This window comes from Scophthalmus maximus, chromosome 22 (assembly GCF_022379125.1).
Source record: "Scophthalmus maximus strain ysfricsl-2021 chromosome 22, ASM2237912v1, whole genome shotgun sequence".
NCBI classification, from domain to species: Eukaryota; Metazoa; Chordata; class Actinopteri; order Pleuronectiformes; family Scophthalmidae; genus Scophthalmus; species Scophthalmus maximus.
The window spans coordinates 13,592,536-13,611,392 of record NC_061536.1 but is presented as its reverse complement, the minus strand read 5'-3'; the positions used below and the strand labels follow the sequence as shown (position 1 = coordinate 13,611,392).

Here is an 18,857-nt window from a genome sequence, read left to right as displayed (position 1 = left end):
GAATATCTTCATGGTGGCATGTCTTCTCCGACCAGGTCGCCCATCCAAACTGCTGAACGCTGGAGGGGAAATCACTAGTGTAGAGTAGCTGTTTGTACATGTGTGCGTCTATGTGTTACCTGTCAAAGATGGCTCCCACACCGGCACTGTGAGCACTGTTCCTGTGGACATGCAGCCCGGTGGCCAGTAGAATTCCGTCCTTCACCGAGATGGAGCGATGAGAGAACGATGCGATCAAGAGTTCGTTCCAGCCTGTTGAGGAGTAGGTGTTTCAGTATTTCCAGAAAATCACAATGTCCAAATATTCTACTTTACATTAATGTCTTTTTTTAAATTTATTACTAACCCCGAAGGACCGTTCACACGTGCTGATTAAAAAAACTGGGACAGAGATCTGTTGCTTTACACTATGAGAAGTATGAATGTTATGAAATAGTTGAACACAAGCCGGACTGTCCTGATTGATCGGAACATTTTGAAGTTTGAATGAAGTTTGTAGGTTGAAAAATGTGGAAGTAGAAGAGGCCAGTTACAGCCAAATGCCTTGTATTCATACGTGTGAAAAATAAATGTGTATTTAAATTATAAGAACTGGGAGTGCATCCTTGTGTCGGCTGATGTTTGACCACATTTGCATGACAAGGGGTCAATACGTTGGGGATACGGTCGAGGACGAGGACACTACCGATTCACCGAACCTCCTCCGATCAGTCGTTACCTGCACGCAGCAGGATGACCTGGTCGTCCAAAGCCAGCTCAGAGAAGTGAGGGATCCTCTTTGCCCACTCCACCAGGGTGAAGAGCTGTTTGTCTGCAGCCTGACAGATGTTGGTGACCGGATCGTTGGGCTGAATGAAGCAGATGTGGAGGATTATTTGTCATTATTTTCAATTTCTGCATCTCAACACAAAGCACCTGAATGCAAAACACTACTCACAGAGCTGCCGCCTGAACTCCCATCTGTGTGAAGCTCGGTCTTCTGCTCTACAGCCACCTCCGCCTCCAAAATCTTCTCCACTGGCATCTCCTCGTTCACCGCGCTGGTCGACTCCACCTCGCCTTCCCGTTCTTTGTTCCTCTGCCGTTCCTCTTGGACAGCTGCAGGATGGGCAGGGGGATGGGGCAGACAGGGAACACAGACGAAAATGATAAAGGACAAGAAAGAGGAGAAGGAGAAAGAGTAGGGAGAGTGGATGGGAGACAATGTGGATGTGGAAGGATGGAGAAGCAGGAAAGGTGCGAGAGTGGTGCAAGAGAATGGATACAGTGAGATAGGTAGAATTGGAGAGGAGCAGTGGACAATGAAGTGGAGAAATGGTGAACAACAATTGAAGCAGGAGGTTTCGCATACAAAAAGAGGCAAAGAGAACGGAGAGGGATAAAGGCAAGAGCAAAGTAATGTGACAAAATGTGCAAAAAGTAGTCGGAAAGCAGAGACTCAGATGTACATTTCACGATAATTGAAGTCTCTCATACGGTCTTTCATACATCTGTCAGGCCCAGCACCACGGCAGAAAGGGACCATAGTAAGACAAACATACATGTTAATTATTATTATAACTAAGTGTTTTAAAATGACATTGACGTGGGAATGACAATGACATGTGACATTGTTTTTTTTCTGGATTTTGTTCAGATTTCCTTTGTCACATAATTGAATCTTTCAGAATCAAGGTTTCTCTTAATCCCCTTTAAAAAGGCCTACACTGTTCACCAAACTACAACAGAAACTGTCCCTGTCCAACGACATAAGAACAGAACAATGTAAACCAACAGTCTTATCAAATTGAGTCCAGAAAAGCTTGAAAATTACGTTGTGATGTTTCGCTTTTTGAACCATTTCTGGGTGCCGTACATATTTACTTATGAAACTTTACAAAAACGTCTTGTGCGTGGATTGTGCCTTGTCAACATGTATTAATTTCTAGGAAAAACAAGTATTTTGTATTCTATTGATGATTAAGGAGATTATGTGAGTGATTTAGTTTGTCTGTTTGTTTGTTAGCAGGATTACCCAAAATGGTTAAGAATGGATATTATCAAAGGTAGATCTCGACTACAGCTGCACCAGTTAATCGACAGATTAATCGATTATAGAATATGCAGCCCTAGTTTCCAACATGGTAACAGGTGATTACATTCTGGGAGGAACTTTTTTGAATGATTCTTCGCCATCAGGGCAAAATATACAAGACAATTAAAAAAATATATGTGGGTCAGATGGAGATGGGACAGCAAGCTTTGTGGGAAACAGCATATAGGTGGTCATTTGATATGGGAAAAAATGTCATGACAGAGGTTAAGAATTTTGAAAAGTGGGCTTATGATGGACATCTGCTACTTGAGTTTGACACTCAAGTCAGTGTAGGAAATTCAATGAACATTTATCATTTGTCTTCAACAAGCATCTGTACTCTCCTCAATATAAGAGCAACTTCTCTGTGGCAACTGTGACGGATGATGATTAAAAGGAGTGTGGAAACTCAAACATGTTAAACTAGCTCCCTCTCACTGATATGCAGTGTAATATCATTCATACAGGCAGACACACACCCCTCCCTCCCTCTTCTCCTTACATCTGTCGTTCATCTTGGCCACTACAGAAGGAGGGAGGGAGGGGGAGAGAGAACGAGAAGAAACAAAAAGAGGAAGAGAGGGGGAAAGGGGGTTAGTGTTTACAAGGCTTACCCACCCCCATCTCCCCCTCTACCACTCGGCCTTCCTAGAGTTTCCCCTATTGTCCGAATACTACTGAAGTTAACTCCACCCATAATTTTAAATGAGATGAAACAATCTCATTCAAGCTTATAGGTGACGTTTAAAAAAGTTAGGCTGAGGGTTTACAGGCAGGAAGTGACTGCAACAGGAAGCAGCTGCCTTAAAAGTCAATTCTAATCTGTATTCACTTTATTCTCAATAATCTCAGTGATCATTAGAGTAATAACAGTGACCACACATTGTAGTAACCTATAAAACATAAAGGGAGTAAAATCCTAATCTAATCTGAGAAGGCAGATTACAGTTATCTCGCACCTACACGGCTCAACTCTGAGAGGTTTAGCATCAGATAATCCCAGGTTGACTGGTTAAGAAAAGGATTTGAATGCGATCTGTCTGACGCAGCACATACAAATATTCTTGTAGTTAAAAAAAAAAAAGGTATACTATGCAGGATTTTCCAAAAGATCGAGTTTATCTCTCATCACCCACTAAGAGTGTGTGGCGGTATATTTATCTGATTTCCATCTTATTGTGCTGAGTTCAGCTTATGTCTGGGCTGCAACCTTTTGGACGGTATGTCCTTCAATGTCCTCTGGTCTCTGCCTGTGTCATGGACGTATAATGGGGGTGGGGCCAAGACACTCACATAAACACACACACACGTAGAGCTTCGGCTGCATTCACACAAGATCCAACAATGCGCCACCTTCGTTGTGCGAAGTTGTGCGGCAGTGAAAATCACAAAATATCCTTTTGTTTCTCTGATCCACTGCTTTGGTCATGCTGACGTCACTCCCTCTCTCTTCATTCACTCTCTCGTTGAGGCGAGGAGGAGGGAGGGGCCAACTTTGTGTGTTTACAAACAGCAACCGACAATCCTGCATAGTGTACCTTCAAGGTTTAGTCTACTCATATAGTGATGACGTATGGATGAGATTCTACTGGATTTCGATGATGGTTTAAACATTGTTACAGTTTTTAGAAGGACAGAATATTTGCGTTGCTGCTGTGTTGGATTTTTGATTGGTCAATATGACATGGTTATCTAATAAGTCAGACTGTGTTGCAACACATTCCTATGCTTATTTAAAGTACACACACCCCCCTTGTACTTTTTCATGGATTTTTTGTTTTTGTTTTACAACACTGAATACTTCAGATAACTGGGGTCACTGACAACAGATTTTAAGATACTCTGGGCTGTTTACTCATACAGATCTGGAATGGCCTTTGATGACATCTAATGATGTGTCCAAAATTTAAAAACTCTGACTTTGAACGAGAAAGCTGGCAAACAGCCAGCGCATTTGCAGGAGCTGGTTAGCTTTTGGGTCATGAGCAGAAGAGGTTGAGAACAAGTAGTCTACAAGATCCGTTGTTCCCCTGTTGGCTCACCTTCTCTCTTCATGCCCATGGCGAGGCACTTCTGGTAGCGGCAGTACTGGCAGCGGTTCCTCTGCCTCTTATCCACCATACAGTCTTTGCTATCACGACACGTGTACGTCAGATCTTTGCGAACTGTTCTCTTGAAGAAGCCTTTGCAGCCCTCACAGCTGTAGACGCCGTAGTGCTTACCTGGAGGTTGTGGAGGGGGAAAAGAAAAAAGAGCCAAATAACTTTTTTTTAAAAACAAGTGCGATGAAAAATTCATTCAGAGCTGAAATTTATAAGACGATTGCAGAGAAAATAGGAGTTGTACTGAAGGTGTATAGTCACCAGAGGATCTGTCTCCACAGATGGAACAGAGGCGTTTCTGGGAAAGCATCGGCCCGGGGCTGTGGGGGGACAGCTGCTTCAAGCCCAGTGGAGGTTTCACATCATCAGAGCTGCTCACTGCATGGAGCCCTGACATGGACACTGTTGAGTTGATCTGAGAGAATGGCAGAAACAACGGTGACATCAAGAAGGATTGATTCTGCTCCTATGGTATTTAAAAGTAGTTTGATCCAGTGATGTTTGCATGAACCCCCCCAGGTTTAGATCAGTCTTCCAAAGGACACTGAAGTTGTCAATAAACTTTATCCCATGGGTTAGGCACGCCAATATCAGGCCAAGAAGTCTGCTAGAAGATTTGATTCTTTTTCCCAGAGTTGGAACGGGGCCTGAGACGAATACATGTTGCGACTGACAGTTTCTCCAGTTGCAGGGAAAAAAATTTTTTGGGGGGGGGGGCAGTTTTCTTTTCGTAGAATGTCAAAAAGGGCCAAGCATGGATTATGATCCTCATATTACTTGGGTGAACTGGCAACAGCTCTGTTTTCTCCCTGACACAGAATCAGCATTCAATCATCATCAGAATCATTTCTTGTCCCCAATCAGAAATGTGTATGGCTTATGAGGTGTGGAGTAAGCAAAGCTTCTCCTTGCCCTTGACCAAGTAGAAGTTTAGGTATAATTTCTTAGGTTTGAACTGTTATAGAAAATTTAACAACTGATTGGATAAGAAGTGTTTGTTCAAAAAATAAACCCTGACTTTGATATCCTTACCTGCGGGCTGCTAATGGGCCCGTAGCCCACCGATGGTGTGCCGGGGAGGCAAGGCGAGCCTAGCGAGGAGCTGATGACAGAGAAGGGGGAGCCGATGCTACTGATGGGGCTGTTGACCCCGGTGGTGGTGATGGGAGGAAGGGAGGTCATGGACGCGGCTGAGGGAACCAGCGGGGGGGAGCGTTGGCCCGATGCAGGGGAGGACACAGACGAACTGTCCGGGCTGTGGGAATCTGTTGCCAAAAACAGCAGAACGAACACGGTAAATTAATTTAAACTCAGGTCGGGCCAGTGAAGGTTGATTATATTTTGTGATTTAGCCAATGAGCTCAGTCCCTCAATGACAAGTACACAGAGAGGGCCGGTGAGGAGACTTAAAGAAAATCAATATGTGGCAGTCAATGTTGATATTGTGGCAGCTGCCACACAGAGATCAATCTATGGCAAAGACTGAGAAGTGTAAAAATATTTAAGTCTGTAATGGAACTGTAAGGGGACAAATTAGACTGTGGCGAACCACCGCAGTGTAGAAACACTGTGCTAAACACATCGGTTAAACGTCCTCATTTCACAGTGTAATATATACAATTTTGATTTTCTTTTCACCTAACATCCAAGGGTTTGATGGACAACAAAGATTCTCTACATTTCTCAGTATCTGTTGGCCCTTATTTGACAGTGTGTTCTGAATCTGCAGGCACTGATGGCCATTTATGGACCGGAATTTTTCAAAGATAACACACTTTAATATGATGCACGTAAATAAAAAATTTGATTTGACGACCTTTTAATATATTTTCCCCCCCTGTACTGGGAACTACTGACAAACTTTGTGAGGTAAAATTTAGCTGATTTAATCAACCCTCCACCTCCATCCTTCCACTGCTTGCAATTTTTCATCGTGCCAGTTGTTTTAATTTATGATTTTAGGTTGGTACATTCTTCTGCAGGCGGCTGTGTGCTGCATTCTCACTGCTTGAGGCTGTGGACTGTACTCGGCTGTCATCACATCTCTAGTCTCTTTTGTCTTGCCTCAAACACGCTGGGAAGAAAACCAGCCAATTGTATCCGCAGAGGCCGCTGCTTGCACTGCCATGTGAACACAACTTAATATATTCAAGGAATCGTGCCTTGGACAAAAGGTGGAATTGGTCATTTAAATGATTGACCCTCACTGACCTAGTTTCAAATGACTGTATGCCCTGGAATGCAGGGAGGTCAAAGGGTCAACTGTGCATGCTGTCACTAAGGTGTTTTGAACAGCTTCACTGTTTTGAACAGCTTCACTGTTTTCTAAGCAAGTCTTTGATTCATCATATTCCATATCTTTCATACGTGATTGTACAGTAGACATAACAAACGCGTAACAACGATTTGTGAAAATGTTAGTTCATATCAACATTAAGAGTTACCAGATATCCAGGTTGTTGCACGTGCAGTTATTTTCTCACCTCGACTGTCTCCCATGGTGGTGCTGGTGGTTGGGGGCACAGCGGTGGGCTGGCGGCTTCACACCGACGTAATTCCGCCCGCTGTCAAACTCAAGACCGCGGACTGAGGCCCGGGCCGGAGTCGTGTGGGGGAAACCAAAAACGGCTCTGAAATTCCAACACAAGAAAAAGAGCTTCTGTGTGAGAGGCACTCCGGATGACAACTACTGTCCAAATAACTGTACAACAAAGCGAACCAAGCTGCGTCCATCACAAGGCTCGAGGAGCTGCATGTCAATTGAAATATTAGTGTATTTGATGCTCTCTTTTTGGGAGGGGGGGCCACGGTACAGTCGGACGTTGCCAAACTGCCCGCTTGTTCAGCTGTTGCCAGGGTTGTCTTGTTCAACAGCACAGAGCAAAGACCCCGAGACGTTTACCTCATAAGAAACATCGCCTTGACATTAAACACTGACTCATTTATCTCGATTCAACTGAGTAGGGGCAAAAAAACCCGTCTCATTCCAGAGGATAGACGGAGCCCAGACAGATGGCAACAAACCACCGTACCGCCCCGTGCGAGCTAACGTTAGCCACTAGCTCTTAAAACGTTCGTGTCAACCGTGAAGCTACTCGACGCGTGCTAGCAACGCTCCTCGGACAGAAACGAGACCGTTGTCGCGCACGTCCACTCGACGTTTAAAGCGAAACGTTTCATTTTGTGCAAATAACGCCACGTCTCGTTTAAGCTAGCAAAACATGCTAGGCGCTACAGCGACGTTTAGCCCACCCAGCTAACCTAGCTTAGCAAGCTAGTTAGCCCGAATGCATTCGGTGGAGCGCCAGAGAGCCACAACACAAACCGGGTTAGCACCACTGGGTCTACCGCTGCCTAACCTCCTCGCCATAAACCAACTAAAAGCTGTAAATATATATTCAGTGCAAATAAATATGGATTACTGACGGTTAAGCGGCACAGCTTCTTCGCATGAAAAGATGTGGCGACTAGGCCCCGTGTGTGTGTGTGTGTGTGTGTGTGTGTTTCTCTCTCCCCCCACTTTGCCTCGTAGTCAACCCTCCCTCCCCCTGCAAGGATGAATACATGATGATGATGGTGGAGGATTTGGCTTAGTGCTCTCTTACAGTTCAACACTGACCCCGCATCACTGCAAAAGCCCCGCAGCCGGACTCCGTGAGGCAGCAGACTGGATGTGTTGTCATCCTATTGAGCCTCACGTGTCACTGGGCGCCCAGACACAACCAGAGCAAGGGGTCAGGAGGTCAAGACGAGTTCAGCTCAGAGTGTGTGTGTGTGTGTGTGTGTGTGTGTGTGTGTGTGTGTCAGCTGTTGAAAAGGTTATTATCTGCTCTGGGGCAGAGCAGACATGATCTCCTCACCTTTTAAATTTCACATGAATTATTGATATGGTTTTTCTATGCTTGCAGCAGGTCATGACATGTACAGTCTTGTACATGGGAATAAAACTGCAAAGGTAAGAGTCCGTTTTTTTTATTTGTGGCAATATTATATTGGCTATGCAATTCATATTTATTTCTGTCATCAGAAACCACATTATTGTGGCAACAAACATTACATACAATGAATATGGTTATTTTAAACTAGCAAAGAATATAAGCAAAACAATCTATCAGGAATGTCTATGAAGCTGACAGCAGCAGTACTGTATGTGCTTGTGTAATGCAGTATTAATCTGTTAAACAAAAGTAGGCAAAAGAGGAGCTATTGTTTATCAATTTTTTAAATGAAAAAATCCACAATTTCTCCATCTTGTTTTATAACAATTTTGTTATTTAAACATATAACATTAGTTTAAATGTACTGCTTTATGTGAAGAGGAAGGTCAGACAGAGAGTGTGAAGGTGTTTACATTTGTAATTTGTTACATCACGAATGAACATAATGATAATGATAATTAAAAAGAATATTGATATTTAGTCTATACAGTAAATGCCAATATTCAACCTGTCTGGAGATTTGTCATTACCTGTTGTCAGAGGGCAATGGCAAGACGGAGAGATTGAGCCAGCATTTTATTTTAATTTAACGTTTAAATGGTTTAATTTTTTCCATATTCTGTATAATGACCTTAGCAAAATTAACTTTTTGATAATGACTTAGCTGTTGTTGATTTTATGATGATGGTTTTTTCTATTAATTGTTGTACAACCAATGCCTTGACCATTTCCTTTGTCTGTTGATAATATTTACAGTGAGGTGTCAAAATATATTTTAGTGTCCATAGTTTATATATCTGCCTTTATAGGGAAAAAAATCTTCGTCATGACTTGTCAGGGATGTCCCGTTCCACCTACTGTGGTTGAATGCTGGGTGTTTCCCTCAGGTCTGTTTTGATGCTTTATCACCCTCAAGGGGGCTAAAGGGGTATTACACAAAACTCATGTGTTTTTGTTAACTTATTTATTAAAGTTTGTAATGCATGAAATATTTATGAAACCCAAGCACATTTCAAAAGTTACCACTAGTCTACATTATTTTCACAATCTCCTGCAACCTAAACTGTCTCTTAAGAAATACAGCACCGTTCAGATATTTACGCCTTTTTATTTATTTTTTACAGTAGAGATGAACTGATATATATAGGAAGAAGCACAACAAAACACCAATACTGGTTTTGAAAGTTTGTTTTTATTATTTTTGCAGCCTGCACACATTTTACCTGGTTACACACGTTACATTATATGATAATTACAAGAGACACATAAAAGCAAAAGCTCAGATCAACTGAAATCCTGTGAATTCAGTGGTTCGGCATAATTGTTCCATTTGAATTTTCCTCTTTGTCTTTTATCAGCTGTGTTTCAGTTCCTGCTCAGTGGATTTAAAATATCACAAGATGAGATATTTTGTGTCCATATCAAACTGCATGTTTTGAATTGTAGGCTTAATTATTCTGTTTCCCTGCAACTTAAAGAGGCAAAAATATTCAAAAACGTTATATAAACTTCATTTAAGTCATCATTTCATATCTAATACCGAAGTTTGCAACACACACAGTTTCCCTGGTGATGCCACCATGCTACAATCCTCTTCCTCATTTTCATAAACTTTGGCGTCTCCTCAGATCTCCTTATAAAACCTCTGTTGTGCTGAAATACAAACACAAATCAACACAAAATGTGTCACTGTCCAAATATTTTACCCTGCACTGCATATGCATGTGTTCCTGCATGTGTGTGTGTGTGTGAGGGATTAGCCTCTGTGTGTGTGTGTGTGTGTGTGCGTCCACCAGTGATTAGCCTGGTCAGTGGGCCTGTTGTGCATTCACTCAGGCCATTAGCATATTAATGCAGCCTCGCTCTTCATCTCCCTCCCACTCTCTCTCTCCCTCCCACCCTCTCTCTCTCTCCCGCTCTCTCGTTCTCTCCCTCGCCTTTTCTCTTTCTCTTTCTCTCTACATATTTCCCAGACTTAGTTGTTGCTTCCTGCAGCTTCAATCTATAAATCTCAACAATTTACACCACCTCTCCGTCCTCTCTCTCTGTCAGATTTTTTCCTTCGTTTTCATCCTGCTCACCATCTCTCTCTCTCTCTCTCTCTCTTTCCCTCCCTCTCTCCCTCTCTCTCTGTCCACCACATTCAAATCCTTTGCTTTCTCTCATTTTCCCATTTCTTTCTCCAAGTCTGGCCCCCTGAACTTTGTCAAACACAGGAAAACACACAGAGGCAAATTCACAGGGGCAAACAGGCAGAGGATGAGTATACACACACACACACACACACACACACCTCCCTCCTCTCATTCATTCTCCTTTTCTGTCACTCTCACCCCTTCCAGTGCAAATTTAGCGAGACCCTCTCTCTAGACACTGGTGCTGAAGTGCGAAACCGGACACATTTAACTGTATTTAACATGGTGAGAGCTATTCAGGCCTTTTCTGCTCCACAGACAGACTCCACAGACAGACTGCTTTTTGGAAAATCATGAACTTGTACTTTGACATTGACACAATTTGGCATATGTTTACGAATTCACCATATACTAATTTTAATCAAATAAATTGAATGACTTCCTCCTCACTTCCCCCTGGTCTGCTGTCCAGTTGCTGTCTCTGTTCCATGACCAGTGATGATATAAATTCTTCACCATCCTGCCTTGTAAACCAAAAATTGCCTGTAAAAGAAGATCATTTAAAAAAATAACCCAAAGTGCCAAAATTGGCTATTTCATTTTACATCTTGTCGTTCAGTTACAAGTAAAACATTTTCAACAGAAAACTCTTCAAGGACCAACTTGAAACTCTTCTGGTCTGACGTCCAAAAATGTCGAGAGGTTCTTACGGAGGTTTAGATTTACATAAACACACACTCGCCCCTATTCAATATGTGCCTCTCTGTTTGTCTTTCAGTGTTTCACTCATCCACCCCACAAAGCCGATGAGTTTTTTACCCCCGTCCATGGAGGTCTGTCCCTCGCTGAGTTTCAGAGGTCAGGGGCGTGATGTCCATCCACAACTCCTGGTTTCACAAAGGCAGACGCAAGAATTGCGTTTGGACAATCAGCTCCGGACCTCCGTCCTTCTCTCGGTCACAGGTATGTTCACACACACTCAGCACACACTTTGGAGGCTCAGATGAAGGAGGCAATTCAGCTTCAGTTCAGAAAGCTGAAGCTCGGCTTCATAACGACATATGACCCCCAGCGTGCGTCGGGTTGGCACATATGGATGGACAAGAAGTAAAAGGATGGTCAGAGAATAGAACAGAGGAATGAGCGGGAAGGCAAAGAGAAAGAAAGAGGACAAGAGAGTGTGAGAGAGAAAGCTCTAACTCATGCCTGTCCTCTGTGTGGCTGACACCATGATGAACGAAGGGGTCACCACCCAGGGGCAGCCCAGTCCAAAAGGAGGCAGCGATGTGACCCCCTACAAAAGAAGAAGTGGGCCCCCCCCAACGGTCACACGGATCAAAGGAGACAAAAGCCTGAGATGATAACTCAGCGCAGCAGTAGAGCCCATTATGATCAGACTCATGAGCAGCAACGGCAGTAAATTTAACTCTGTTGGAGGCAAGAGGGTGGAGGGAAAAGAAGAAAAAAATGAAAACCCCAAAAAGTAAAGCTCTGACTTGCCCTAATCTGATTTGCCGTACGCAACATTTTCTCTTTATCTGATTCGCTCCGTGAGGCGTTTTCTCTCTTTCTGTGGGAGCCCGTCTGTATCCAAACGATGTGGTCTTTGGTGAGGCCTTGCCTATTCATGGGAACCCCATGTGCTGTGTGCCCACCATTGAGGTGCAGAGCAGCATGGCCACAAAGGATGGCAGCGTTTCAGAGAGTTCCTCTCCTTACAGTTAAAGTCTCTGTTCAGAGCAAAGTTTACAGTCAAATCACAGGGCCAGAAAAAAAAACACCAAAAAGTGTAAAGACAATAAGCCTCTCAACTTTCTATGTAACATGAATGCTGGAAAAAAAAGTATTTGTTGATTTCCAAATAGTCAGGAGCCTCCCTCATTTTCTCCAAGGAACATGGAAGTAGATACTTTCTGTCATGAAGACATAAGAGATGAAACTTTTCCCAGTTATTTATACAACTTTGCAATAAAGTTTGATACCTATTAGTATCTACTCTATTATCCATTTAAACCACACAGTCTTGCTGATGAGCACTCCAAACTGGATCCCTGATCCCTGAAGGCCTGATCACATGTCTCTTTAGGAACCACACAGGCACAGGTATACCCCGTTTCAAAAACACATCTCCTGTAGAAAAGGGGGGGGGGGGGGGGGAGGATGTAATACCTAAATGATATATCAGTTTAACATCACCTCAAAGAAAGAAGAAGAAAAAAAAGACATGAAGGCCATTTGGGGCCTAAAAACTGGATCAAGTAGTACAGGAAAAAAATAGCATGTGATAAAAATAAAAAAGTCTCTCTCAGCCACAAAGGATTAATCCTTACATGTGTGACAGACTTCCTGATCCTCGCCTCTCGCTCGTCCTCGCTCGGTTGTGGGTCGAGTCCTCGCTGCATCGCTGTCGACGTCTGACCGCACTTGTCTTCTACTTCTCCATCTTTCACTCTCTCTGCCTCTGCCTCCTCTGATCCCGCGTCCTCATCCCTCTCCTACTTCAACCCTTTCTGTCTGGCCCTTCCTCCCCTCCGCCTTTACATTTCCTTCGCCCTCTCTCTCTCTCTCTCTCTCCCTCTCTTTCAATTTCCCCGCCCTCTCCCTCTCTCCCTCTCCTCATTTCATGCAGCGCTGGGGTTACCTAAGAGACTGGGCCTCAATGGAGAAAATCTCCTTTGGTACAATGAATTGGGCGAGAGGCAGAGGGGAGGGGGGAGAAAAAAAGGGGGGGGGGGGGGTGTTGGACACAGGAGGGAGGGAGGGGTGAGAGAAACTAGTGGAAAAGATAGTGGGATTCAAACGCAGAAGGGGGATACGAAATACCAAAAACTGAATAAGTGGCTTCGCTTGTGTGATTTCGCCTCAATGGTCAGTCTTATGGCGGTTGCCTATTGTCCCCCCCCCCCACCTGCTTCCCAGTCAGCCCAACACACACACACACACACACACACACACACACACACACACACACACACACACATGCGCCCACAACCTGATTTGAGGCATTTCAAATAAAAAATTGTACCTGAGAGTGAAACAAAAGATGATAATTACCCCAGAAAGTGTTATTCACTTTTGTGGGGAGAAAAAAAAATCTTTCCCAAGACAAAGACAAGATAAGATATTCGTCCGGGGACATTTGGATGATACAGCAGCAAAGTGGATAGCAGACTATAAAAAAGCAACAGATATATAGCCATTAGAACTCTGCGTCTGTGGCCGCCATTTTGTTTGTTTACTTGTTTGTTTGCTCTCATCAGGAAGTTGCATGATGAGGATCAGAGCTCTTTTCAAAAAGACAAGTGTGTAAACCCTCTCTTCCTCTTCAGCGCGCCAAACCCCATTCAGCACCAGTAATTACACCGTCCCGCCTTTAATCCATTCACTGTCTCTGTCCGAGGGCTGTTTCCCCCCAAAAGACGGGGGACAAAACACACACAACCTTGTTTTAGAGGTTAGTTACTGATTAGCACCAAAACTGTTGCAGTTCATTTTCCTGCTGCACCTTATTGAGCTCCTCAGCGATGCTATTCAGTTTGTCATTTGTCTCGGGGTTAGCAAACAGATCCCCCGCTGCTCCGCTCTGTCTTTACAACCCCCCCCCCCCCCTTTTTTTTTTCTCATCGGAGGATGTGGGAAAACAATAGGGCTAATAAAAGGAAGAGCAGAGATAATTACAGCGCGCCGATGAAGTCAGCGCTCCTGACGCCCCAAAATCATAAATACCTGCAGTGTGAAATGGGATATGTGGGTGACTTTGGGGTGTCTCGTTGTGCTTTTCTCTGCCGACAGCGGCAACTTACACTTATTCCTGTGTATGTCCTGTGTACATGCCAGGGTGAATCTGGGATCTCTGTGTTAATGACTCTATCAGGCCCTGATACCCAGAGGCCCCTGCTGACGAGATGGATCCAAGAGGATTGGGGCGTTAGAATGTAGCACAGGAGGCGTCAAAGTTAGTTTGGGGCGCTGTGAGTGTGTGTATGTGTGTGTCCAAGTATGTCTATGTGTGTGAGACAGTGGACGGGAGGAGAATTGGTGGGGGGGCAAATTGTCCATGGTGCTCAACCCTCCAGGCGGGGCTGAATGAAGTTATTTCCAAGCCCCTGTCCATCTGTTACCGTGGCAGCCGCGGTGACCAAGGTGTTGCCATGGCGAGGTGGACACAAAAAGGCGTGGCGTGGGAACGGGTCCAGGGGTCAGGAGTGAGGGTCAGGGGGTCAAGGGTCACAGCCAGCTGGACAGCACACAAGAGGAGGCCAGGGTGAGAAAAGAAGGAGGGAAGGTTTGGTTTTCTTTTCTCCTTTTTAGCCCCTTTCTTCTCCGGGAGGGAGACGTCGGCAGAGTGGACACCACTGGACATTAACATTGAACTGGGGCGGCGAGATGAAAAACAGAGGGGAGGTTGTAGAGGGTGAAGGGGGGGGGGGTGAGAAGGGCCGTGGGGTTCACAGAGTGCCCCCACCCCTCTAGGTCCAGGCTGTGGGAGGCTCCTCTGCATTAGGCCTTATACCTACTGGCGTCTAATCGCGCACAGCATTTGACAGGCAATTGACTCTGGTCAATGTACGGGCAAATGCGTCTATTGAGAGGACGTGGACGGCTGCGTGTGCGTGCGCGTCTGTCTGTGTGGCCGCGTCCTCCTGCCAGATAAGTTGCGCCCACAGAAAAACAAAAGACCGTTCGACAACATTTCATTCCGCTCGTTTTAAACTCAAAACTGCTCAGAGACAATGAGGCGGACTGAAAGAGGGCGATGAATTAATAGTTTCCTCAACACGGGAAAACACATTACTGATATTCTCTACATACGTAGTTTACTATGTCATACTATTCAATGGTTTATCTGTATATCGATTATTGTAACATAGCCTGGCCCAGCACTCATCAGACCAAACTCAAGTCCATTTCAAAAACGAGTGCAGGTCAGGTACGATTTTTTCATGTCATTCTTGCAACTTCTGCTTCTATCTGTCTGTCTGTTCTCTATCTATTTATCATCTTTTTAAAACTACAATATTTGAGGTAATATTACTCTACTTATACTTATACTTCAGTTTTCATACAGATGTGGCCACAACAGATTTATAAAACATGGCCTTTTGAATTCTTAGTAAGGTTTGATTTTCAAGTTATAATCTGTTTGTCTGTCTGCGGTTTGTATGATATGATTCAATACAATAAATCAAACGAATCCAAGCGTTTTCTCCCAGAAGAGTGAGAGATGTCAAAAATCTTTTTTATTTAAATCAAGCAAAGCAAAAAGATATGTGACGACTGTGAGAGAATGAAAAAAAAACTTTTACCCTCATTAAACCTTTAAATATTCTCAAACTGAAAAAATGCAGCCTCATTAAAGATGAACCCCTTTTGCAGTGAGAGATTGAAATGTCCACCTGCCCCGTAGCAAAGCGAAAAAGACGGCAAACCTCGAGCCGCATCACTGGATAACACATTATGACAACGTGGATAAGAAGTCGCTGACAATGCAATTACACACACAAGAACACACGCACACACAGAGTAAACACACACACACACAGGGCCCCAGTAGACTTTAATAGCTGCTGGGATGAAGGCAGTGCAGGATCCATCCTCCTCCTCAGGCCCACAGTAATAGGATTAGGGAGCGGCCTCAGGACGACGTGGCAGAACAAGTCCAACGCTCCATTTGACACCTTTTGTCCAAGGGCCCTGAGACACAGATCACAGCCACGGGATGAGGGACAAAGGCTTTTGAACATTGTGTTGTAGCTACAAATATAAACCCGACGGGAGAAACGCTGAGCCCCGAGTTCCAGCCATTTTGACAACTCAATCAATGTCTAAGATGGATCTTTGAGTGTTGAAGAAAAACCCTTTCCTCCTTGTGAATCAATCAAATATTTTCACATGCCTTTACCAGTGGAGTCATACGTCTTATTTGTGTTTTTAATTTTTTTTGAAAATGTAATGTATTGTACAACGTTTCTTGGATCTGCACTCTTCACCTAAAGTGAATTTATATTGCTGTGAAATATACATGTACAAAACAATTTTTTTTGCAATTTCACAAAATAGTTTCTTTATTCTTGACTTGTCAGAAAGTTTAAAAATTGCATATCGATGTGGTCCGACATGTCGAACCACGTACTGTACGTCCATGTAGTGTCCAATCAACAAGTGAATTCAAACACTTCCAAGATAAATCTTTACCTGTAATGGCCCCATGCACCTTTTGCGTGAGATACAAATCCTGCCCAAGTTCTCACCTGTGTGATGATGTAACCTTTGGATTTAATTATAAAGTAAAGTTAATAACACCATAGATCACACTCATTTCATTTTCGCAGAGAGGCCATGTTTTTATTGTAAAATCTCCCTTATAAACCGTTTTCCGTTGCATTAAGTTTCTTTTAAATTGAAATCGTCATCTAAGGGCATTGTCTTTAAAGGTGTCATTCCTTTATTATGAAAAAAAACACGATTTGTATTTTAATTTATCTCGACTTGATCCTCAGGTGGTTCCGTTGCAGCGGCTCTTCCTCGGTGCGAGCGATTATTGACATTCTCGACGATGTCCTCACATCCCGTTCCGTGGTGAGGTGACACAAAGATTCTCTGTCCTCTTCCCCCTCCCAGTGCATTCTGGGAGAGTGACCAAAAGCAGTTTTATGACTGAGAGCTGCTGACGACTCACTTCCTGCCAAGAACCAGAGGTTCAAAGTGACCGGGCGCACACATATCGACACACGTGCAACGAGGAAGAAAACACATGAACACTGGCACAAGGTAAAATTTTGGATGTCTAACATAATAATTCATGCTTTGAATCGGAACTGATGAACATTCTTGTCCTTTCCAGAATCCTGAACGGCACTATTCAGATGATTTTATTGTGTACGATCATAATTTTACTGGACAACAAGTGGATGTCACAAGTTTTTATCTTTTCTCTAGGTGCAGTCATCAGTGACTGTTCGTTTGAAGGAACATAACGGTACTGAAGGAAATTTATTTGCCTGCTTGTCAAAACCGAACCCGAGTTCAACATCTGTGCATTGAAATATTTTATGTGTAATCATACAGAAGTGAACATACAAATATTATTTCAAATTCTCTTTAGATCAACAGAGACTGCTGCTGTTGTTGATGCTGGGATATTCATGATACACCCGCAAAACCTTGAGCGTCTCAAGGTAGATTATGTGATATTTACTGACTCATGTTATTGTCAAACTACATTTTAAGTATTCAAATGCACGTTGCAGCTGCAATATACTTCAGTCCTGTGTCACGTATCCAGGTCTGCAGGGACAACAGCCGTTTGCAGAACGACTAGAAAACTCTTCCTGACAGCAGCCGTCTGCTGAAGGTGACGTAACAGCATCGCCATTTATTACTAACTACTATATGTGGGAAATAAGTGTCTATCCTTCAGCATATTCATTTCAATAACCACCATTTACAATGACATTCATAAAAGGACATTTTTTCAGCTAAACGGGATTTGAAAATTCCTAAGAATGGTGTCAAAATTTGAGCTTCATACTTTAATTTGCTCTGATCACCTGGAGATGTCTGTGGATACCAGACCTCCAGAAAAGTAATCATTACAATATTCACATTTCACAGATTTGTACACATCACAAATCATAGGCATCTTTCATTACTGTCTTTAAAACACAAAAAAATCCCCTCACCCACACATTTTCTCCACACTCCACTTCCCTTTGCACCTGCTCTCCCATTACACCATAACTTTTATTAGTATAAACGTTGCTCTTGTGCAGAGCTGATGTGAATAATTACACTTTACATTTTCAAGGTGTTATTTATGTTGGTGGAGCAGCCGCTGGCATCCAGCGTCACATCATGCAGTCATCCTCATTCACATCTTAGAGCTGCAAGGTGGAATTATATATGGATATTTTTCAATTTGAGTTTTCTCAAAAGTGTATATTCTAAATATTGTTGTTATTATTATTATACTGAGGTATTAGAGGTGCCCTAAAATGACATATACATGTAATTATTACCCACTTACAAGACAGACATTTTCTCAAATGGTCGACTTAGAAACATACTGTAAAACCCCCAAAAAGATATTTATGATATAAGATATATAGGCAGCGACATCACATCTCAGCTTTGGCATTGTGTGTGTGGTAAAGCTCGACACATGTTGCTTTAAACTTCTTGATACGCTCGCTCTCTCTTCCCAGCGCTGAAAGTTAGCCTGATAAATCAATAAGGGCGAAATGGACTGAGTGGCAGAGACGTGTGAATAAGAGCCAGTGGTCAGAAATGATCACAATGGAAAAGCTCTGGAGAAAGGGAAGCCTTCGTTTTCAAGACAAAGTCATGTCTTGTACAACAGTGTGTGTGTGTGTGTGTGTGTGTGTGTGTGTGTGTGTGTGTGTGTGTGTGTGTGTGTGTGTGTTTGTGTTTGTCTGTGCGTGAGTGTGAGAAAGACTTTTTTTAAAAGAGCGGTGCATGTGATTAGCGGACAAGGGCCGGACAGGGGCCAGGCAGGGCAGCCTGCAGACGAACGCGGAGAAAGGGACATTTACCTTGAACTCCAATCGCTCCGTCTCTGGGGCGGGGTCAGGTATTGTAGCCGGGCCTG

General features: G+C 43.5%; 1 protein-coding gene and 1 long non-coding RNA gene across 9 annotated transcripts in view; one reads left to right on the top strand and one right to left on the bottom strand.

Moving 5' to 3' along the window:
• Positions 1 to 7,915, bottom strand: part of rxrba (retinoid x receptor, beta a) — an 18,699-nt gene extending 10,784 nt beyond the window's left edge. For 2 of the 8 annotated variants that reach the window (XM_047330358.1, XM_047330362.1), the window contains exons 1-9: positions 7,603 to 7,711; positions 6,621 to 6,806; positions 5,209 to 5,441; positions 4,438 to 4,591; positions 4,117 to 4,296; positions 2,577 to 2,597; positions 938 to 1,098; positions 719 to 848; positions 120 to 252 (exon numbers count right to left, since the gene is read on the bottom strand). In XM_047330358.1, coding sequence (XP_047186314.1) covers positions 120 to 252; positions 719 to 848; positions 938 to 1,098; positions 2,577 to 2,597; positions 4,117 to 4,296; positions 4,438 to 4,591; positions 5,209 to 5,441; positions 6,621 to 6,675 — 1,067 coding nt within the window. In that variant the 5' untranslated portion in view covers positions 6,676 to 6,806; positions 7,603 to 7,711. Of the gene's footprint in view, positions 1 to 119; positions 253 to 718; positions 849 to 937; positions 1,099 to 2,576; positions 2,598 to 4,116; positions 4,297 to 4,437; positions 4,592 to 5,208; positions 5,442 to 6,620; positions 6,807 to 7,602; positions 7,712 to 7,781 lie in introns of those variants that run through there. The other 6 variants (XM_047330361.1, XM_047330364.1, XM_047330359.1 and 3 more) reach the window with 5 other exon arrangements.
• LOC124849801 lies at positions 7,763 to 18,857 on the top strand. Its single transcript, XR_007030351.1, has 7 exons — positions 7,763 to 8,131; positions 11,028 to 11,212; positions 16,750 to 16,777; positions 16,871 to 17,020; positions 17,189 to 17,228; positions 17,355 to 17,427; positions 17,535 to 18,857. It is a non-coding gene; the product is annotated as an uncharacterized LOC124849801 (long non-coding RNA).